The 19,238-nt window shown below is 41.2% G+C and overlaps 1 protein-coding gene across 1 annotated transcript; it reads right to left on the bottom strand.

Moving 5' to 3' along the window:
- Positions 1-886: 886 nt before the first annotated feature.
- On the bottom strand, positions 887-16,626 carry MBLAC2 (metallo-beta-lactamase domain containing 2). The gene is made up of 2 exons (XM_048504170.1): positions 15,946-16,626; positions 887-4,262 (listed from the first exon to the last, which is right to left on the bottom strand). Exons 1-2 carry the CDS (start codon positions 16,424-16,426, stop codon positions 3,877-3,879), a joined length of 867 nt encoding a protein of 288 aa, XP_048360127.1. The 5' UTR covers positions 16,427-16,626; the 3' UTR covers positions 887-3,876.
- Between the last annotated feature and the right edge of the window lie 2,612 nt (positions 16,627-19,238).

Raw genomic sequence — 19,238 nt, forward strand, 5'->3', positions numbered from 1 at the left:
TCTGATCTTCTGTCTTTTTCTGTACTATAATTATCATGGCTTCTGAAAATCTGCTGCATTTTGTCCTAGGCACATACTTTTCTGCTTCAATAAAACAAAAATGCATAGACACCAAAAGCCAACTGAAGAAAACTGGAACTCATCCAGAGAACCTCTGGCAAGATGTTTACATTTTAGGGACTAAGAGCATGAGCTTAGATAAGCCCCAACTCAGTTCAGTCATGGCTTCATGGGACAAGAGAGCATTTAGGCAAGCCATTATCCTCTCAATCTGACATTGACTGATGGGCAGCTCCATCCAAGGGGTTGTGAGTCCAGCTGTGGCCATGCCAACCTGCCCCTGCAAAAAAAGACTTCCCTGGTAAAGCATTGCCAAGAAGACTCCATGGCACTTCATAGACTTACACTCAACTTCGGCCCCTCCCCCAGCCCCTCCCTCCTATGCCAGCACTGGCGAGGGCCACAGCGGCTGCCACTCTGCCACGGTAAGTGTTGCACGGTACTCCCATGGATGGATCTCCCCCACCCTGATGGGGCTCTTACTGGCCAAAAGACAGGCCCTTCAGGGATAATGTGAAGTGACGGAGTAAAGGGGAAAAGAATAATGGGAAATGCTTTAATGTCTTGCAGACTTTGTAATAATGAGCTGATCTACCCAGGCATAAAAAGTAATCAAGTACACATCCTCTGGGCTTTCAGAGCAAAGGAAGTTACATGGGGATGTATTCCAAGATAAACTCAATAAATTCCACCATTCCATCAAAAATATTCCCGCTTTTGAAATGCACAAAATCTGCTATTATAGTCATGATAATGGAAATGTGTAAACATTGTGTGAACATTGAGTTGGGTCAAATATACCATAGAAACTATCACTGTACATCCATTTTCTATTATAAATCATTTTATTATCAATGATAAAATAATACAGTTATCCATGAAACAGTGGTGTACACCATTAGTAAAATGTGGACAGGATAATGCTTTACAAGTTTTAAAAAGGTCTTGAAACCTCATTTAATACAATAAATAACCCAATTAGACAAAAACGAAACTTTGACTGCATGGCAGGATTAATTTAGGTTCAATAACTTTGTTTTATCTGGGTTATGCACTTAATTTTCAGCTATTAAAAACAATCCAAACACTGAATACGTAGGAGGCTTTTTAGACTTTATAAATAAAATAATAGTAAAGGTCTCATACTCTAAAATATTTCAAGTGAACATATGTGCTTTAAAACCCAAACACAATAAATTATTTTCTAAATTTCTAATACCGGTAATCCTTTAGAAAGTAAATACTTGCTTTAATATAAAAATAAGTCAGACAAAATTATATTCTCCTGGAACTCTAAGATTGTACTTTATTAACCAACAGTAATCCAAAAATGAAACATAACTCACGTATAAAATAAAATTTATTTCAGTAGATAATCCAGCTTTGCAAAACAGAGTAGTACAAGCCCTCAGTTTAAAATCACAGGCTTAGATTCCCCTGGTTTTCTATATGCTGAAGTATTTCTATTAATGGAGCACAGCTTTCTTAACATGGAATCCACAGGAAGAATATTTTTGGGGGTGGGGGGAGATTTCAGATTGCCCTAAGAGGAGAGAATGTTGTACTCAGAGAGAAAAATACTTCTGTCCATGTGGGGGGGGGGGGGGATCCACAGGATGTAAGCTATAGAGTTTGCATCTTTTGTTGGCAGATGCTGACACTAGAAGTCAACAGAACTGTCCCAATAGCAGCAACTCCACTCAGTTTTTACAATCTAAAATTATCTTTGGCAGTCATACCAGTCTTTAGCTTTTTCTCACAATGAGCGATCTACGTAGAGTTACTTAGGAAAGGTGTTCAAGGAAAGGATTTTCAGAACATTGGCCAGGTGAGCTCAGAATACACAACTTGCTCAGGGGCAAAATCATTATTAGTCCCTCATCAGTGTGCCAGAAAGTAGTCACTCTAATGATTCCATCTAAGAAGAGAAACAAGGCACTTACATTTCACAAGGAACCACTTCCAAGTTGGTTATAAATATTCATGAAGCAGAAACGAAAGACAGCTTCAGCAATGCTTAACATTGCTTTTAATACCTAAGAAAGGAAGCAGTAATTCACTCCAGGAGAGAGGGAGAAAGGAGCATGTAATACCACAGCCCATTCCTACTTGCTCTGGCCCTCAGAATTAGCTGAACTTTCTACTTTCATATTTCCACTTTGTAAGTAACAATCCCTTTTCAAGCTGATGGCAGCAAGTAATTTTTTCCCAAGAGTTAATGGGTCCTGTATTGGAGTTTCTCATTACAATAGTTCTTAGCAAGCTAAAAGAACCATCAGTGTTAAGAATTTCCCCATTAGTTTGGCATCCACTTCATGAAAAATTAGAGCTAAATAAAATTGCTCACGTCCTCTCTATTCACTCATGGCTGTTCACTCACAAGATTTATCCTCCTGCTTATACTGTCTTACTCCAGTTTAAAACAGGAACTAGGCACAGATAACATTCAAAGAACCGAATACATCCATTCATCCATCCACCCTTGAGACTCCTCAGGGCTAAAGTGCTGAATAGACAGGAGTCAAAATCTGTATGTGCAGAGCTCTTTGATGTACAGAGATTATATAATCAAGTGATTAAAGGAAGAACAGTAAGTTTTGGCAGTGGCCACAATCCTGAAGCCATTCACTATTCTCGCAAAAGAAAGAATATGGATTGAGAACATGGCATCTATTTCCAAACCAATAATTTAAGATTCAGCTTCAAGACACAAATCATATTTCCACATAAGAAACTGGTAAAGCTCCAAACAGATTACACAAAATTTTCCACTGGGAAAAAAGCGCACACACAAATATGTTTTTTGTTAAGTTGCTTAAAAGCAAAAATACATGCAAAATTGAAGAAGGTAGAAGGAACAAGCAGAAGAAAAACAGCATCTCTTAGCGGGAAAGATGAGGGTTCAAAACCGTTTATCTGAAATCCCAAGTCATGTGGCGTAAAACTGACTACAACCAGACACAGCTGCAGCCTTTTCCGCAAAGTGTGCTCTCTCTGTCTCCCAAAACCCACTATAGTACCACAGTGGTCTAGAAAACAATTTATATTCCTGAAGTACAAAGGTGTTATACCACAATTACAAAAGGACTTTCAATCATGGGTTTTTATATCATATATAAAACTGTTAGAATGAACTTTTAACAGTTATGCACTCATATATTCTGCTTTTTTAAAAGTCACATTTAAAAAGCAAGCAATATGTTCCAGATATCCACAGACACATCATTTGTTTTAGAAACAATAATCAGATGCAATATACTCTTTGCCCCAAATAAGCGCAACAACATGTATTAGTGCTTTATAACATTTGGTAATCACTTTGTGTTACATTCACTTCTTACAATAAAAATTTACGTCTTGGATATTTAACTGTGTGCATTCAATGAGACAGTGGAATGTTACAACTTCCCCCACCCCAACATACTGCTTATAAGAAGTTTTATATTATAAATATACTTTAAACATAAATTCCGAATTTAAGAGATTACGAAGTTGGACATCAATGTAAAACTTTTCCTTTTAGCACATATGATTCAAAATGTTGTAAAATACAAAACATGTAAAACATCTGTCAAATAGCATTCAACTTATGTGCAAACCGGCCTTGGAAAAATAGAAGGAAAAATCAGTAGCTCTGGCACAGGTGCTAGCTTATACTGGTTTTTTTTTAAATAGAAAGGAAGTAGGTAAAAATAAGTATCTTCAATGGCTAATCAGCCTGCTTTTCCTTTAACAGGTTATCTTTGCATTGGCAAAATAAAACCTACATAAGCCACAGGGTTTTTACAATAATGTTATAGCATGGCATATGCTATATTATGAAGTGGTTCTAGAATTTGTTGCACGAAGTGCTAGACTTGCAAGAGATCTCATAGCACATGTCGAAACTTTGTGACAAACCCCAGCATTAGAAATGTAGTTGGAAGCCAAACGATAAAGCCGCTCAGCTCCAAAAGTGTTGAAATGCCCCGGAAGGACTTTTTCCACAAGACCTCTATTCACTAATTCTATCAATCGCTGGCAGGTTCCAACGTAGTCATTTATCCTGCTGTAGGGAAGCCAGTCAATCATTGAACCGTCATAAACAACATCCCCACTGAACAGTATTTTCCGTTCCCTGTCATGCAAACAAATGCTTCCTCTTGAATGGCCAGGCATATGCATGACAGTAAGCTGTCTGTCACCAAGGTTGATCACGTCTCCTAAGAGAAGAAAACAAAATACACAGAAAATTGAATTTTTATGCCTGATCTCCAGAAATGCCAAAAGAATACATCACAGTTGCAGGTAAAAATCCTGCTACAAACCTCAATTAGAAAAGAATTCGGTGCATGCACATCCCTCCTTATATTGGTTCTCCATAGTCCCAGTGTTCAAACTGAATTATGTGCTATGTAAAGTGGCAAAGAACTTTTATGATAGCTGAAACGGTTAACCATATTAATACACGTACATAAGAATAACCTTTGTCAAGGAAGAAATTGTTTTCTGCAAGGCTTCAGACTCATCTGGTCTTTCAAAAAACTTCTAACAATGTCTTACCCATGCTACTAAAGAAGCCTAGCAGTCATTGTTTATTGGCTAGCAACTGAACAGAAGACAGGAAGCAGTTCTCACATTTAAGATTATGGGTGGGATTCAAAGGTTCCGTTCTTCTAATGGGGTACCCCCTACTCTAGGGTAAAGAGCCATCTGCAGGCAAAACACATCTCTTCCATCAGATAAGGGCTCCTTAATGCAGATAAAGTTTCATGTTAGCAAATTGGAACATTTGTGTACAACCCATTGTAATCATCAACGTACCTGTACTCAATGTCTTATTCATCAACTAGTAATAAAACCCATTGTATGAGAAAATACAATGAACTGTACAGAACTGTTGTTTGCAAAATTAGATTCCAGCTTAGCAAAGGGGGGGGAGAGAGAGCAGGGTTCCCTCCATCTCCATAGGCACCCTCTATTCACAAAGCCAGCATCCTGGCTTTACGGGCGGGGGGGGGGGGCAGCAACAGAGTGTCTGTGAAAAAGGGGGGAGTTCTCTCCATCTCCATGAGCACCCCCCCTATTTATAAAGCTGGATCAATGCTTTGCAAAGTGGGGGAGTCAACAGGGTGTCTGTAAAGATGAGGAGAGTTTTCCATAGTTTTCTCTGCCTCTCGCTCTCCATCTTGCCACCCTGCTGTGGCCTACTGGGTGCCCCCCATATGATCTAATGGGTGGAACCCAGGGTCCATGTCCCTCTGGCAATGCCACTGCTGCCACCCCTTATCTTAATCTTTCCTTCTGTCCTGCTACCCCAGCTTTCTCTTTATGACTTTTTCTGCCTCCCAACCCCAGATCTCTCTTTTGGTCCACATTTTAGCTTTCTTTCTCTTTCCCTATCCCAACACTCTCTTATCTATCTTTCTGCCACCAGACCCTAGTTTCCTTTCTCTTTCTGCCCCCTCCCTGGCTGCCGGTTGCTCTTCAGATCTTTGCCCACAGTCTTCTGGAATGTGAGGACTCGGTAAAGAGAAAGATTGTGAGAGTTGTAGTGCATTTGTCCACTCTTTGCTCAGGAAAGGGGGTCCTCTGGACAACATTGCCCAAAGTCCTTCACTTTTTCTGGTTTGGAAACATGCTGCTCAACTACATATAGAAATGACATGGAGAGGTGAACAACAATGAAGCCAAAATTGTAGACATCACAAAATTACTAAGGATAATAAAATCTAAAGATAAAGCACTAAAGATAAAGCACTAAAGCACTAAAGATACAGCACTAAACTGCCTCGAGCCCTTCGGGGGTGAGGCGGTTCACAAATATAATTAATTAATTAATTAATTAATGAGAAGAGTAATTAACCTTCAGCTGTAAACTGATGGGTCTGAACTGGCTTTTAGTATGCACAAAAAAGATTTTTGGGTCATGACAGAAATTTTACTGAAAATATCAGCTCAGTGTGCTATAGAAATGCCCAATACTACTAGGAATAGTCATGAATTAAAAAACAAAAGCAAACATCAAGTACTGTACTTTTTATATAAGATCCATAGTTTGCTCACACTTGAAATATTGCATTCATTCTGGCTGCCTCCATCTTGGAAAAATATTGAAGTGGGGTTTTTTTTCCCCTTACAAAGCAAGCCTTTTTACAGCCCAATCCAGAGGCCGTGGTGGCCAGGGACAGCGCTGCTACCAGGCCACATGCAGATATCTTCCAGGTGGTGTGGGGAGGCAATGAAATCCAGAAAATACCTGGCTGCCTGAAAGTTCCCCACTGATCCAAAAGGACTTATGTCACCCTTTTGGGTGGCATAAATTGGAGGTCCATGCAGATGGCGTTCCCTGGCTGAAAGCTTGGTGGAGTCTGACTAAGGTTGGCTCTGCTGCAGGAAAAATCCCTAGCCCACTCCCAGCCGCACTGGCATCCACCTTTAGACTGGTGCAGCTCTACAGGTGGCAGGCTCTTCTGGGTTGCTGTGTTTGCCTGCTCTGCTGTCATAGATACCATTCATGCTGGCAGGGTGGGCAAACGTAACAGTGTGGCCTCAGGAACCAGTTCCAGGAACCACTTCACCCCCAGACTGGGATGCCCGTTTAGTAAAGAGATGATACAAAGAAGGGATAAGGAAGAGATTTGTAAGATTATAAATGTGAAAAGAACAGAGGAAGAATCTTCATTCTCAAGTCACTAGAACTGGGAATCATTCAGTAAAATGAACTGGTAGTTGATTCAATAGAACTCATTACTGTTATTTGTGATGGCTACTAGCATCATTGGCTTTAAAATGGATTATTCAGACAGAAGAGGTCAGTGATACTCAGTGGTTCTGGAGCCACATGTTGCTCTTCAGAACAATGTTCCCCAATGTGGCACCTGTCCCATGTTTCAGGAAAATGGGCCAGGCCCTTGTGGTTGCCATTTGTGGTTCCCAACAACCCTTGCAGTTGCCATCTCACCTTGAAACAGCTACTATCAGAGGGGCTAAAATTGTTTGTGGAGTGCAGGCCTCATGCCAAGAATAGAAATCAATATGGCTCTTTTGGTTTAAGGTACTTGATAAAATGGCTCTCTGCAATATGTGAAGAGAGTACCACTGGGACTGGTCTATCTATGGCTTTTAGCTATCATTGCCAAGAATGAGGTCCATCTTCACAGGCATCCCGTTTCCAGATGCAGAGGACAAACACGAGAAAAAGACTCTGTCCATCATCTGACACATGCAAGCTTTCCACAGGCACTGCTGAAAACATAATGGTCAGCTAAGGGAATCCTTGGCATGATCTGGGCAGCAATTCTCATCAGCTATCTGTCAACTGCTTAAATTAACCAATAGTCCATTATGCATCAGACACTTACCTTAGAATCATAGAGTTGGAAGAGACCACAAGGGCCATCAAGTCCAACCCCCTGCTATGCAGAAACACACCGTCAAAGCACTCCTGACATATTGTCGTCCAGCCTCTGTTAAAAACCTCCAAAGATGGAGACTCAACCACTCTCCAAGGCCGTGAATTCCACTGTCGAACAGCCCTGACAGCCAGAAAGTTCTTCCTAATGTTTAGGAAGAACTTTCTGACTGTCAGGGATAACATTTTGCCCATAGCCGAACCGTTTATTGACAGAGATGAAAGAAGCATGAGGCACAGCATGGGATCTGATCTGAACATTGATCCCCAGTGAACCTTTCCTCCAACCTGCCTGGAGGTTATTGGGGTCTAGAGACTCTGAGAAGTATTGGTCCCGTCCTCAGGTGGCAATATAATAGGAACATGAAATGTGAGAAATATGAAGCAAGGTAAGGTTAAAATTGTGAAATGAAAAATGGAACGTTCGAACCTTATAATCTGGGAGTGACTGAACTAAAGTGGACTGGAGAACCATTTCAGTCAGAAAGTTACAGAGTGTTTTACTTGGGAAATTACAAACACAGAAGAAACAGGGTGGCTCTAAAAGAGAGTTGAGATGTAGCATAAGCACTCAGGAGGACATTGAATAATGTCAATCAGACTTCATGGAAACCTAATCAGCATAACCATCATTCCAGTATATGCCCCCAATTACAGATGCTAAAGAGGAAGAAATTGAGAGTTTTTATGCAAGTGTCCAGGAAGAAATTGATCATACACCTAAACAAGATGTGCTGATAATTGTAGATGACTGGAACACAAATGTGGGAAATCAAGTATAATCAAGTATTGTCAGGAAATTTGGGCTAGGAGCACAAAATGTAAAAGGAGGGCAACTCATAGAATTCTGTGAAGACAACAAGTTGTTCATTGCAAACACATTTCAGGTAATTAGACAACTGTATACATGAACATCACCAGACAGCCAATACTGAAACTAAACGGACTGCATAAATGGATGCAGAAGATGGAAAAGCTCTATGCTCTCTGAGAAAACAAGATCAGAAGCTGATTGGGGTACCAACCATGAATTGTTAATATCAGAATAAAGCTGATGAAAATATCAAAACATTCATAGTGCCACAATTGAAATGACACCCCTAAAGACCATGTAAAGAACAGATTTGAATTACTTAATTTTTAATGGTTAATGAAAGAAATATAGGTGAAAAGCAAGAATATTATCAAGGAAGTGCAAAGTGCAAAGACAATTCTTGTAGCCAAAGTGCAAAGACAATTCTTGTAGCCAAAAGAAGTGAAATGTCTTCATGGATTACTGATGAAACTCCTAAAATTGCTAAAAACAGAGGAGAAGCAAAGGTAAAAGGTGCCAGAAATAGACTCAACAGTCTAAATGCTATGTTCTGGCAACCAGCATGAAGACATAAAGAACAGTTACCAGTGTATTAAAAAAAACAGAAGAGAAGAGGACAAGAACAAGAGATCTGTTCCACAAGATCCAAGAAATCAAAAAGAAACTGAAAGAATGGTTAGGCATGCTGAAAGATAGTCTGGAAATACATTAACTGAACAGGCCAAAATAAAGGAAAGTTGGGAAGAATCCATTGAACAACGATACAACAAAGATAAAAGAATGACAGATTCCTTCAATGAAGAACATTTTGAAGAAAACACGCAGTGTTATAAAGTAATGTGAAAGCTGCACTCTATGCAAGAAAAATCACTAGGAGTAGATACCAATAGAGCTCTTTCAAGCCACAGAAAGTGAATCCATGAAAATCTTAACAAGATAATGCCAACACACATAGAAAACAAAATAATAGCCCATGGACTGGAAACGGCCAATCTACATTCCAATTTTTAAAAAAGAGACATCAAAGATTACAACTATTGGACTGCCACGTTAAATTCTCATGTGTGTAAATTGATACTCAAAATCTTACAACAAAGATTACCATACATGGAATGATAAATGCCAGGCATTCAGACTGGATTCAGAGAGGCGCTAGAGATCATACTGCAAATTTACATTGGTTATTGGAGCATACAAGAGAATTTCAGAAGAAAATCAGGTTGCATTTTATAGTTTATACAAAGCTGTTGCTGGTTTTAAAATAAATGGGTGTGCCACAACATCTATTGTTTTGATGCACAGCATGTACTCTGGACAAGAGACCAGTGTTAGGACAGTATACAGAGAAACAGAATGGTTTCTCAATGGCAAAGGTATCAGACAAGGATGTATTTTATCTCCCGATCTCTTCAATCTATATGCAGAACGTATCATAAGAAAAACTGGATTAGATTCAGATGAAGGTGGAGTGAAACTTAGTGGAAGGAACACTAACAATTTGAGATGTGCAAATGATACCACATTACTAGCAGAAAATAGTGAAGACTTAAGAACATAAGAACAAGCCTGTTGGATCAGAGCAGAGTCCATCTAGTCCAGTATTCTGCTACTCGCAGAGCTCACCAGATGCCTTTGGGAGCTCACATGCAGGATGTGAAAGCAATGGCCTTCTGCTGCTGCTGCTGCTGCTCCCAAGCACCTCATCTGCTAAGGCATTTGCAATCTCAGATCAAGATTGGTAGCCATAAATCGACTTCTCCTCCATAAATCTGTCCAAGCCCCTTTCAAAGCTACTTTAAACTAGTGCTGAAAGTTACAGCTGAAAATGCCAAAGCAGGATTACAGCTGAAGCTCAAGAAGGCAAAAGTAATGACTACTGAGCAATTACACAAATTTAATTACACAATTTTAATCCACCACAGATTGACAGTGAAGAAACAAATGGTTAGACATTTTCTATATTTTGCTGAATCATAAACTAAAAGGGAAACTGAAAACAAAGAAATCAGAAGGAGACTGAGACTGGGAAGGGCAGCCATAAAGAAGTTAGAAAAGATTTGGACGTTTAAGAATGTTTCGCTGGCAACTAACATCAAAATAATTCATGCTATAGCATTCCCCTTCCACCATTTATATTTGTGAAAGCTGGACAATGAAGAAAGCTGACAAGAAGACAGTTGACATAATTCAAATGTGATGCTGGGGAAAGTTTTTACAGACTCCATGGACCACTAAAGAGTCAAATAAGCAGGTTTTAGAATATATCACGTCTGACTTCTCTGTAGAAAGAACCAAATGTATGGATTGCTGTTGATCACAGTAGCTTGAGGCTATCATACTTTGGTGATATTATGAAAAGACAAGACTAACTAGAAAATACAATAATCTAGGAAAAGTTGAGGGCAGCAGGAAAAGAGGAGGACCCAACAAGAGATTGATTGCTTCTTTCAAGGAAGCCACAGTCCTCGGTTTGCAAGATCTGAGCAAGGTAACACCAGAATGTTTTAGAGGTTGTTAATTCATATGCTCACCATAAGTTGAAAGTGACTTGATGGCACTTAACACACACAGTATGTCAACACAACCAGTAATGGTATGGTACCTGGGTGGATGAAGACTGACCTAAGACATTAGGAATTAGCATCAGGTTGCAAAGACACTGTTGGTTTTAACATCCCCTAGTCCTTGGTTGGTTTGAACTTCCATGTGAGTTTGCCCCTCACTGTACTCTGATGTTAGTAGATTGTACATTCCTCCACCACAGAACAAATTATGTCAGATCTTCTTTGTTGCAGCACCTGGGTTCTAGTGTCTACCTAGCCCTGCTCCCCCCATCCTTTTGAAAGCAAAAATACATTGTGGAATAAATGCTCTGGTATCAAAATGCCATGTTCAATAAAAGCCAAAATAACGGTTTTGACAAAGACAGTGCAAAAAATTAATGATAATTCAAGTATTCATTCAGGACTATATTCTAACCACTGCACCTCAACTAACGAACTAGTAATTGACCAAACTAACATCTTAATGTGAAACAGAATATAGTATATCCCAGACCAGGGGTAGGGAACCTGCGGCTCTCCAGATGTTCAGGGACTACAATTCCCATCAGCCTCTGTCAGCATGGCCAATTGGTAGGGGCTGATGGGAATTGTAGTTCCTGAACATCTGGAGAGCCGCAGGTTCCCTACCCCTGTCCCAGACTTTCCTACTGAGAACTGAGTGAGTCCATTGCTTGGCCGAATCTTAAAAACTGAGGAGAAGGTTGCTGTGGATTAGATGCCACCATGAAAGGATTTTACATCTTGATGCGTTTAGTTTAACAATTACATGGTCCATAAAAAATCAAGATTCCCATTCTGATTTTACAACTGGAATACCTAAATCTGCTTCCCAACATTCCCCAGTGGCACCTGATGAACTAAACCTATATTCACACCACATTTTGTACTGTTAGAAATTTATCCCCTTCCTATGAGAGATGCCAGATTTTAATAAAAGCTCAAAAACTGTTATTGTACATATAAAATGAGGTCAGCGTTACTAGCTATGCAAAATACACACACACACACACACACCATGCTTCTCTTTTACAGTATCAGAAATAAATGATATTGGATGAATGGCAGAAAATTAAAGGATAAAGAGCATAAAACAGGATCAAGTACCATTTCTCACAAATCCAATTAGACTTCAAATTGGTTTAATTTTACAAATGTAGGGAAATCAATTGCTGCCAGGAAATCTGTCATCTCCTAGAAACTAAATACTAATTTTTGTAAAATGTTTAAACTTACCATGAACTCCAATCACCTAACCACTATAGGATGCTTAATCATAATTTCAGATCATTTATAGCAGCTACTTCAGATGACATCTCTTTTTTCAAATCTGCAAAACCACAGCCTCTCTCAGGGGGCAGCCTAACAGAGAGCTGAACTGTATTCTTTGAAACTTATACTAAATTATGAGACTCATTTTAAATCCTTCAATCATGTATTTTACTATTTAAGAACAGCAAAAATTTTAGCTCCCTCAATTCTGCTGGCTTCCTGTACTACAAGCTACTGTGATCAACAGCAATCCATACACTTGAGGACAAGTATTTTATGATGTGGTAGTATAAATGTGCTTAAGGTTTAACATGCCAATTTCTCAACAGTTTCAGAATCAAGTCTTCTCCCAGCCCAATTTATACACTGTCTACTCAGACTGGAAACACCTCTCTAGGATCTTTCACTTCATCTACCACCTGTTTCCTTTAACTGGAGATTCCAGAGATTGAACCTGGCCCTTTCTGCATGCTAAGCAGATGCTCTACTTCCACAGGTGTCAAACTCACGGCCCTCCAGATGTTATGGACTACAGTTCCCATCATCCCCTGCCAGCATCATGCTTGCATGGGGATGATGGGAACTGTAGTCCATAACATCTGGAGGGCCACGAGTTTGACACCTATTGAACTGTGGCCTCATCACAAAGATTTCATGGCTCATCTAATTAGACCCTTAGATGAACTCCTAGCTGCAAGTAAAAGTAAATCACATTGCACTGGCTTGCTGTTTGATTCCAAGCACGAACATTAAACTCAGAAGCTAGCTTCCTTAAAGAGAATGGAGTCTTCAAAAATTGCTTAGGACTGCAGATTGAGTCTCGAATAAACAAACTAGTGTGCTCAGGAAAAAAAGCAAAATGAAACTATTAATTTAGTTAAAACATTAATACTCTGCATCTCTTATCATACATGCTTTCAAGAGACCTAAATGGCACAGTAGATTTTCCAGACCATTACATTAAGCAGAAATCATGGTATCCACCTGGAAACATGAGAATATGAGATTATGATGTTGTATCTCCTTCTGAAATTGCAACCAAATGTTCTTGTTGGATCTTCGCTGAGTTCTTCCTGTAAGAAAATGGCAACTGATGCCTTTCCTGCCAGGCTTCCTACTGCTGGGAATACTTCAGGCAGAACAACACATGTGCATACAATTTCAGCTGGCCAGATCAGAAAAGAACACTATTGGTTTCTTCTAGTCACTGTTTTCAGGACGCTGAATATAAAATGTAAAATTAATAACAAATGACCTCCCCTAACACGGGCCAGTTTGCATTTAAAGTTCAATTAACAGACGCTAACAAACTTAATAAAGTGGTACTAAAATATGGTTTCTAGTCCCTTGCTAAACACCAGAGCATGGAACCTGAATTGGTGTAATCTTTGAACTTTACAGTAAGCTACCAAAAAAGTCAGTTATGTAGCTTACAACAGATATGTTAATACTCTTATCAGCACATTATTAATTAAAATAAAGGGGAAGGGGCAGCAAGGGTTAGGGTTATTATATCCTGCAGTTATATACAAAACCTTTCCAAATTCAAGTACACACATACACAAACCACAATAAAAATAATAAAATGTAAATGTGGAGGAAGAAAGTGATGGGAATATAGCTTACTGTGGAATGAGCACCTCGAAACCAAACCCACAAAAGTCTCCTCATTCAGGAGGGCAGGATACCAGTCAGCCAAAATAAGCTCTGTTTCACTTCACCTGCAGACAGAGGCGTAGCTCCAAGGGGACAGCAGGGGAGAGATGCACCGGGCGCACGCCCCTGTGGGGGTGTGGTGAGGCGCTTTGACCTGGCTGCCTCCGGGGTGGGGGACACACCTCCAGGCATCTGCAATGCCTCCCCTTGCCAATGCCTCTGACTCCAGAATCCTTTTTTGGTCTCCAATCCTGAACGTTGCTTTCATCTCCCCCAGAAAAACCAACTGAATACACATTCTTTTCCATTTGATTCACAAATACAGGGCTAGAATCACATTTCAAGCCAGGTAGGTCTAAGATAATTGGTTTATTAGGTAGAGGAGAGGGAATTACTGGTAGAAAAGGTCAGATTGACAGGATATCTGAAGTTACCCGCATCATTAAGGCTTTCCATCTCTATTAGACAAATTAGAAGTTACTATGAATTTTCAAAATGATCAAAAGGAAAACAAGAATACTATCCCAAACACAGTTACAGCCTTCAGTAACTTCAATGGCCTTAAAAGGGTGTAACTGCTCAGACTGGCACTGTTAGAGCTAATGAATGAACTGCTAGACACCAGCTGAGAACAAATATACCTTTTAGCTAAAGACTATGGTTCTTGTTCTCATGCAAGCAGCAACATACGTACAAATCCTCCATGTGTATGATGGTTATTGCAAATAAATATTGGGTGCATTTCTTTACTGCTGAAGATTTATTTTGTATGTTTCATTGCAACACAACCTTTTTAAACCAATTAATTTCCGAGAGGTTTGGGGGATGATGATTTTACTATTTGTGTTCTTCCTAGTAACGGAGGTGCCTTGCAGAAATACAATTATACACAAAGCTATCTATGCATACATTAAGTGTACACACACCGACCACTCTAAGATCCCATCTCCTCCAAGCCATTCTATAGAAACATCCAGAGATGTCCCCACCCATAATCTCTCATTCACAGACATGGTTCATTTTCTGACAGCCTGCACTTTAAGAGACAGAATTCATATTCTCTGAAGATGCAGCATACGTGGAATTTGCGAGATACCACACCCTCAAGCTCCTTCTATATGAATATACTCAAAAGGAATTCCTAAAGCAAGTCCTACAGGAAATTATTCTATTTTACTTATACATGGCAATGTGCATACAAACACATACAACAGAATGGGATAGTAAAATATTTTTTCCTCCTTGAATAAAAATGCACACATAGGATCTATAACTATAATTTCCTAGACACCAAGAACCTACCAGAAAAACTACTACCATTTTGTTTTGCTAGGAGTGTATGTAGGGATCATGTTAAAAAAACCCACACTAACCATGCCCTTCTCTTCAAACCTCAATGTATAACCTTCCCACTGTCACATTTACACATTGCCTGAAGCATCTCAAAGGCCTATGAGAAAAGACATTCACTTTCACATCTTCTTCCAATCCACAATTAGCCCATCTCTTTTCATTCTCTTTTCTAACACTTTCAAAATCTCTCCCCTCCCATCTCTCCACACATTCACTACAAGAAACACACCCTTATCCCACACACACTCAGCTGTAAATTTACAGTCTTAGAGCCCAATGCCCCAGAGGGCCCCATACACACATACATCAATCATATTATAATAAAAAGCAATAAGAATGGTAACATTTATACATAACGGTGACACTAACGCCATTATTAATGAACCGTACTAACATTTGTAAGACCATACTCAACTTCTGCACTTAGTTGAACAGTAATAGCATATTAAAAGTCATCTAAATACTCCCCAGGTAGCATTTCTTAGGGCCTCTCAACAAGCCACTTTGCGTAGCACAAACCGGAGCTATCGAGAAATAGGAACTCGTTCAACAAAACAGGCTGCAGGTGTTCAAGGCCCAGTGCAAGTTACATCTTTTGCCTTACAAGTTTGAGTCCTCGTAGGCTAGATGTATGACAGACGAGCTCTTTACAATGCAACTGTGTGCAGAGTTACTCCACTCTGAACCCAGTGGTGACTGACTTTAGAGTAGCCGAGAGTAACCGTACGCAAGATCGCACCGTCAGTGAAAAACCACTGCGCACGGGCAGGGGCTCTTTTTACTACCAATTCACACACGATAGAAACAGGGAAGGGAACCCGCCTTGGTGCTCTTACCCTCTTGTAGGATGTGCGTCGGCTGCACGGGCCGCACTCTGAACTGCCGCGCGCTCCACCCGGGACTGGGCTGTCGCACCACTTCGTTGTCCGACAGCCAAGTGACCGTCTCGTAGTTGTCCCCGCGGCGCAGGGCCGGGGCCTCGGCGCTATGCACGGCCACCTCCTCGAACTGATGTAGCCCGCCCGAGTGGTCGAAGTGCACATGGGTAGCCACAGCCAGCAACGGCCTCCGCCGCCCCGGAGGCTCCTTCTCTTCCTCGCGCCCCTCGTCGCCGCCCGCCTCGGGACCCAAAAGCCCAGCCAAATGAAGATAGTCGGGGAGGCTGCGCAGTCCCAGCCCGGTGTCGATCACCACGTCCTGCTGCGACCCGCGCACCAGCCAAATGTTGGCCCGGTTGCCCGACTCGTAAAAGCGCTCCTGGATCCAGTAGATGCCGTCACCCAGGGACTTGTGGGCAAACCACTCCAGCGCCGACATCGCCACCCGGCCACGAACTCGAGCCACGCGTGGACACTTCGCCTGTGGGGTGGAGGGCTATCTGGCTACTCTGAAGTCTCGCCTCCTATTAGGGACGATCGGGCGCGAGGAATGGCGACAGTGTTGCTGTGCGCAGAAAGCGCGTCCGTTTATTCAAACGAGCCCAGGCGAGAGTCGCGACTAGGAGGAGTCGAAGGAGGCGGGGGCACAATCTGGCCATGTCTGAGCCAACCTAGCGAGACATCTCCGCCCCATTCCTGCCCACTGCGGTAACGCGTCATAGGGAAGGCGGCTGTGGGCGGGTCGGCGAGCGTGATGGCCTTTCGTGGAGCGCAGCTGCACGTGGAGGCTGGGCTTCAGCAAAGGAACTGGAGAGGGGTTAGGTCGGGGAAAGGTGCTCGCCCGGGGGGGAAGAGCTGTGGCTCCAGGAGATTCTTCGCAAAGTACTACTGGGCGGGCAGAGTGGCATCTCTTAGGGCTAATGGTGGAGGGCGGTGGTGGACTCTAATCTGGAGAGCCGGATTTGATTCCTCATTTCTCCACATGAGCAGCGGACTCTTATCTGGTGGACTGGGTTTGCTGCTCCCTCACATGATGCTTGCTGGGTGATTTTAGCTCTGCACTCTCTCAGCCCCGCCTACCGCATAAGGTGTCTGTTGTGGGGACAGGAAGGGAAAGGAGTTTGTAAGCTGCTTTGCGGCTCCTTCCTGGCGGGAAAAGTCCAAATACTTCTTTATGATGGGTTTACGTAGAAAATGAGTCTGGGGTTTTTTTTTTGGGGGGGGGGGGCATGGAAAAGTGTTTGTCATGGCAGTGGATGTTTCCTGCGTTGACAGTTCACCTGCAGGGTGAAGGGCTATCTGGCTACTGTGAAGACTGCGAGGCAGGTACAATTTCCATAGGTGGGCTGGTCACAAGAGAGCCTTTTAGCACCTCCAAGGGTATTTTTTGGCATGAATCTCTATGCACTAGAGCCCAATTTGCCAAATCCTTGCTTTTCACAATTAGCAGATATAGGTAAGGGGAGGGAAATTTAAACAATGGAACAAAATAGCTCTGAAATATTAAGAGGCCTGTGTCTCTTCTGTGAAAAACTCTTAATACACACAGAGGTAAGCAACTGTTGGCTGAAGGTGAATCATCTTGGCTCAGGATTTAGTTAGAATATTCATCAGTCGTTTAAGTCAGCATGGCCAATTGGCCATGCTGACAGGGGCTGATGGGAATTGTAGTTCCTGAACATCTGGAGAGCCGCAGGTTCCCTACCCCTGTCTTAGGCAATCCAGTGTTGAGACAGTAGAATTAGTTGCCTTGTGGGGTGTGTCCCTTTGCTTCTCTTTATGCTAAATAAAGTAAAGGCTGAAAAAAATGCCTTAACTCTCCAGTGTGCTGAAACTTCCAGCCACCGGGAAAGTGGGGACAGTAAGAGCTGCAGTCCAAAGACAGGTAATTACTGGGAAGACAGGTGATCTACTGGGATGATGGGAAGCCAGATGATCTGCCACATTCCTTAGGATTTTATTTCCATTCAGAAGGAAAATATATTTGGATTCAATTCCTGTTGAGTTTGTTTGTATTTAAAAAATCTTAAACAAGGCTTGGGACCATCACTACTTGAAACATAGTCCAGTAAATCAAATAGAATAGTTTCTAAATGTTTCCTGGACACTGAACCACAAATCGTCTGATCTGATTCAATCCTGGCCAGTAAAAGCAACCCAAGCACACAAGTCTTAAAAGTGCTTCCAGAAAACACTGCATCTCATCACTGGGAAGTACTCCAGAGAAATGAAGTTGTTTTGAGACAGTCCCTGCTCCCGGTGAGACCTAGGGAGCCCAGCAGGAGCAATGATGCCTCCACTGGCTCAAAGGCTTGATAAACTGGATCCAGCCCCTGGGCCACATGTTTGACACCTCTGAATTAAGATTTAGGCCCTTCTGAATCCATGGAAGTTAATGGGCTTACAAGGTTGTAGTTTAGTTCAGGATTGCACTGTAAGGAGTAAATTAAACTGGTTGTTCTCTAGGTAGTTTAATCTAGTTGGCATGGATGTGAGGCATCTGACATGCATCTTAATCCTGACAGTTTTTAACAACTGAGTATTTTAACGAATTAGAGTTTAATGAGATTATTTTAGGTTTTTATGATATATATGGATTATTAAAATTTGCTGCTAATGGTTTTTTTGTTAAAAAGTTTTATTTTTAATAGCTGCTTGTTAATGTGTTTGAAATTTTTACATTATTATATCTTTCTTGTCATTTTATTATTAATCTTATATCATTTTGTAAGCCACCTTGGATACATATTAATGAAAGATAGGAACTAAATATTTTAATAAATGTACACCAAAAATGCAGTCGCCTTATCACTAACATCTTTGCTTTAGTGCACCATCTTTTTATTTCGAGAAAAAGCTTAGTGGGATCTATAAATATTTTGGATCAGTTTTACTTAACTAAATGACAGTAAATGACTGATAAGGTAGTGAAGTAATGATTCAGGATTGTTGAAAAACGGGGAATTGCGTGGAAATGTTCCAACAGGATTTCTCTAGACTAGAAATATAGGCAATGAAATGAACACATAAAGCTGCCTTGTACTGAACTAGATTACTGATCCATAAAGGTCGGTATTGTCTGCTCCAACTGGCAGTGGCTCTTATAGATCTTAAGTAGAGGTCTTTGGCATCACCTACTGCCAGATAATTTTAACTGGTGATGCCAGGGATTCATCCAGGGACCTTCTGCATGCCAAGCAGATACTCTACTACTGAAGCAGAGCTCCTTCCCTAAAATGGCAGATGAAAAT

This window comes from Sphaerodactylus townsendi, linkage group LG07 (assembly GCF_021028975.2).
Source record: "Sphaerodactylus townsendi isolate TG3544 linkage group LG07, MPM_Stown_v2.3, whole genome shotgun sequence".
Taxonomy (NCBI): Eukaryota; Metazoa; Chordata; class Lepidosauria; order Squamata; family Sphaerodactylidae; genus Sphaerodactylus; species Sphaerodactylus townsendi.

What these genes read in the sequence shown, in the direction of transcription:
- MBLAC2 (XM_048504170.1), bottom strand. Translation starts at nt 16,426, where the DNA reads ATGTCGGCGCTGGAGTGGTTTGCCCACAAGTCCCTGGGTGACGGCATC. An exon ending in GACGCACATCCTACAAGAGG is followed by an intron (nt 4,263 to 15,945) that starts GTAAGAGCACCA and finishes TTCTTCTCTTAG; the next exon opens with GAGACGTGATCAACCTTGGT.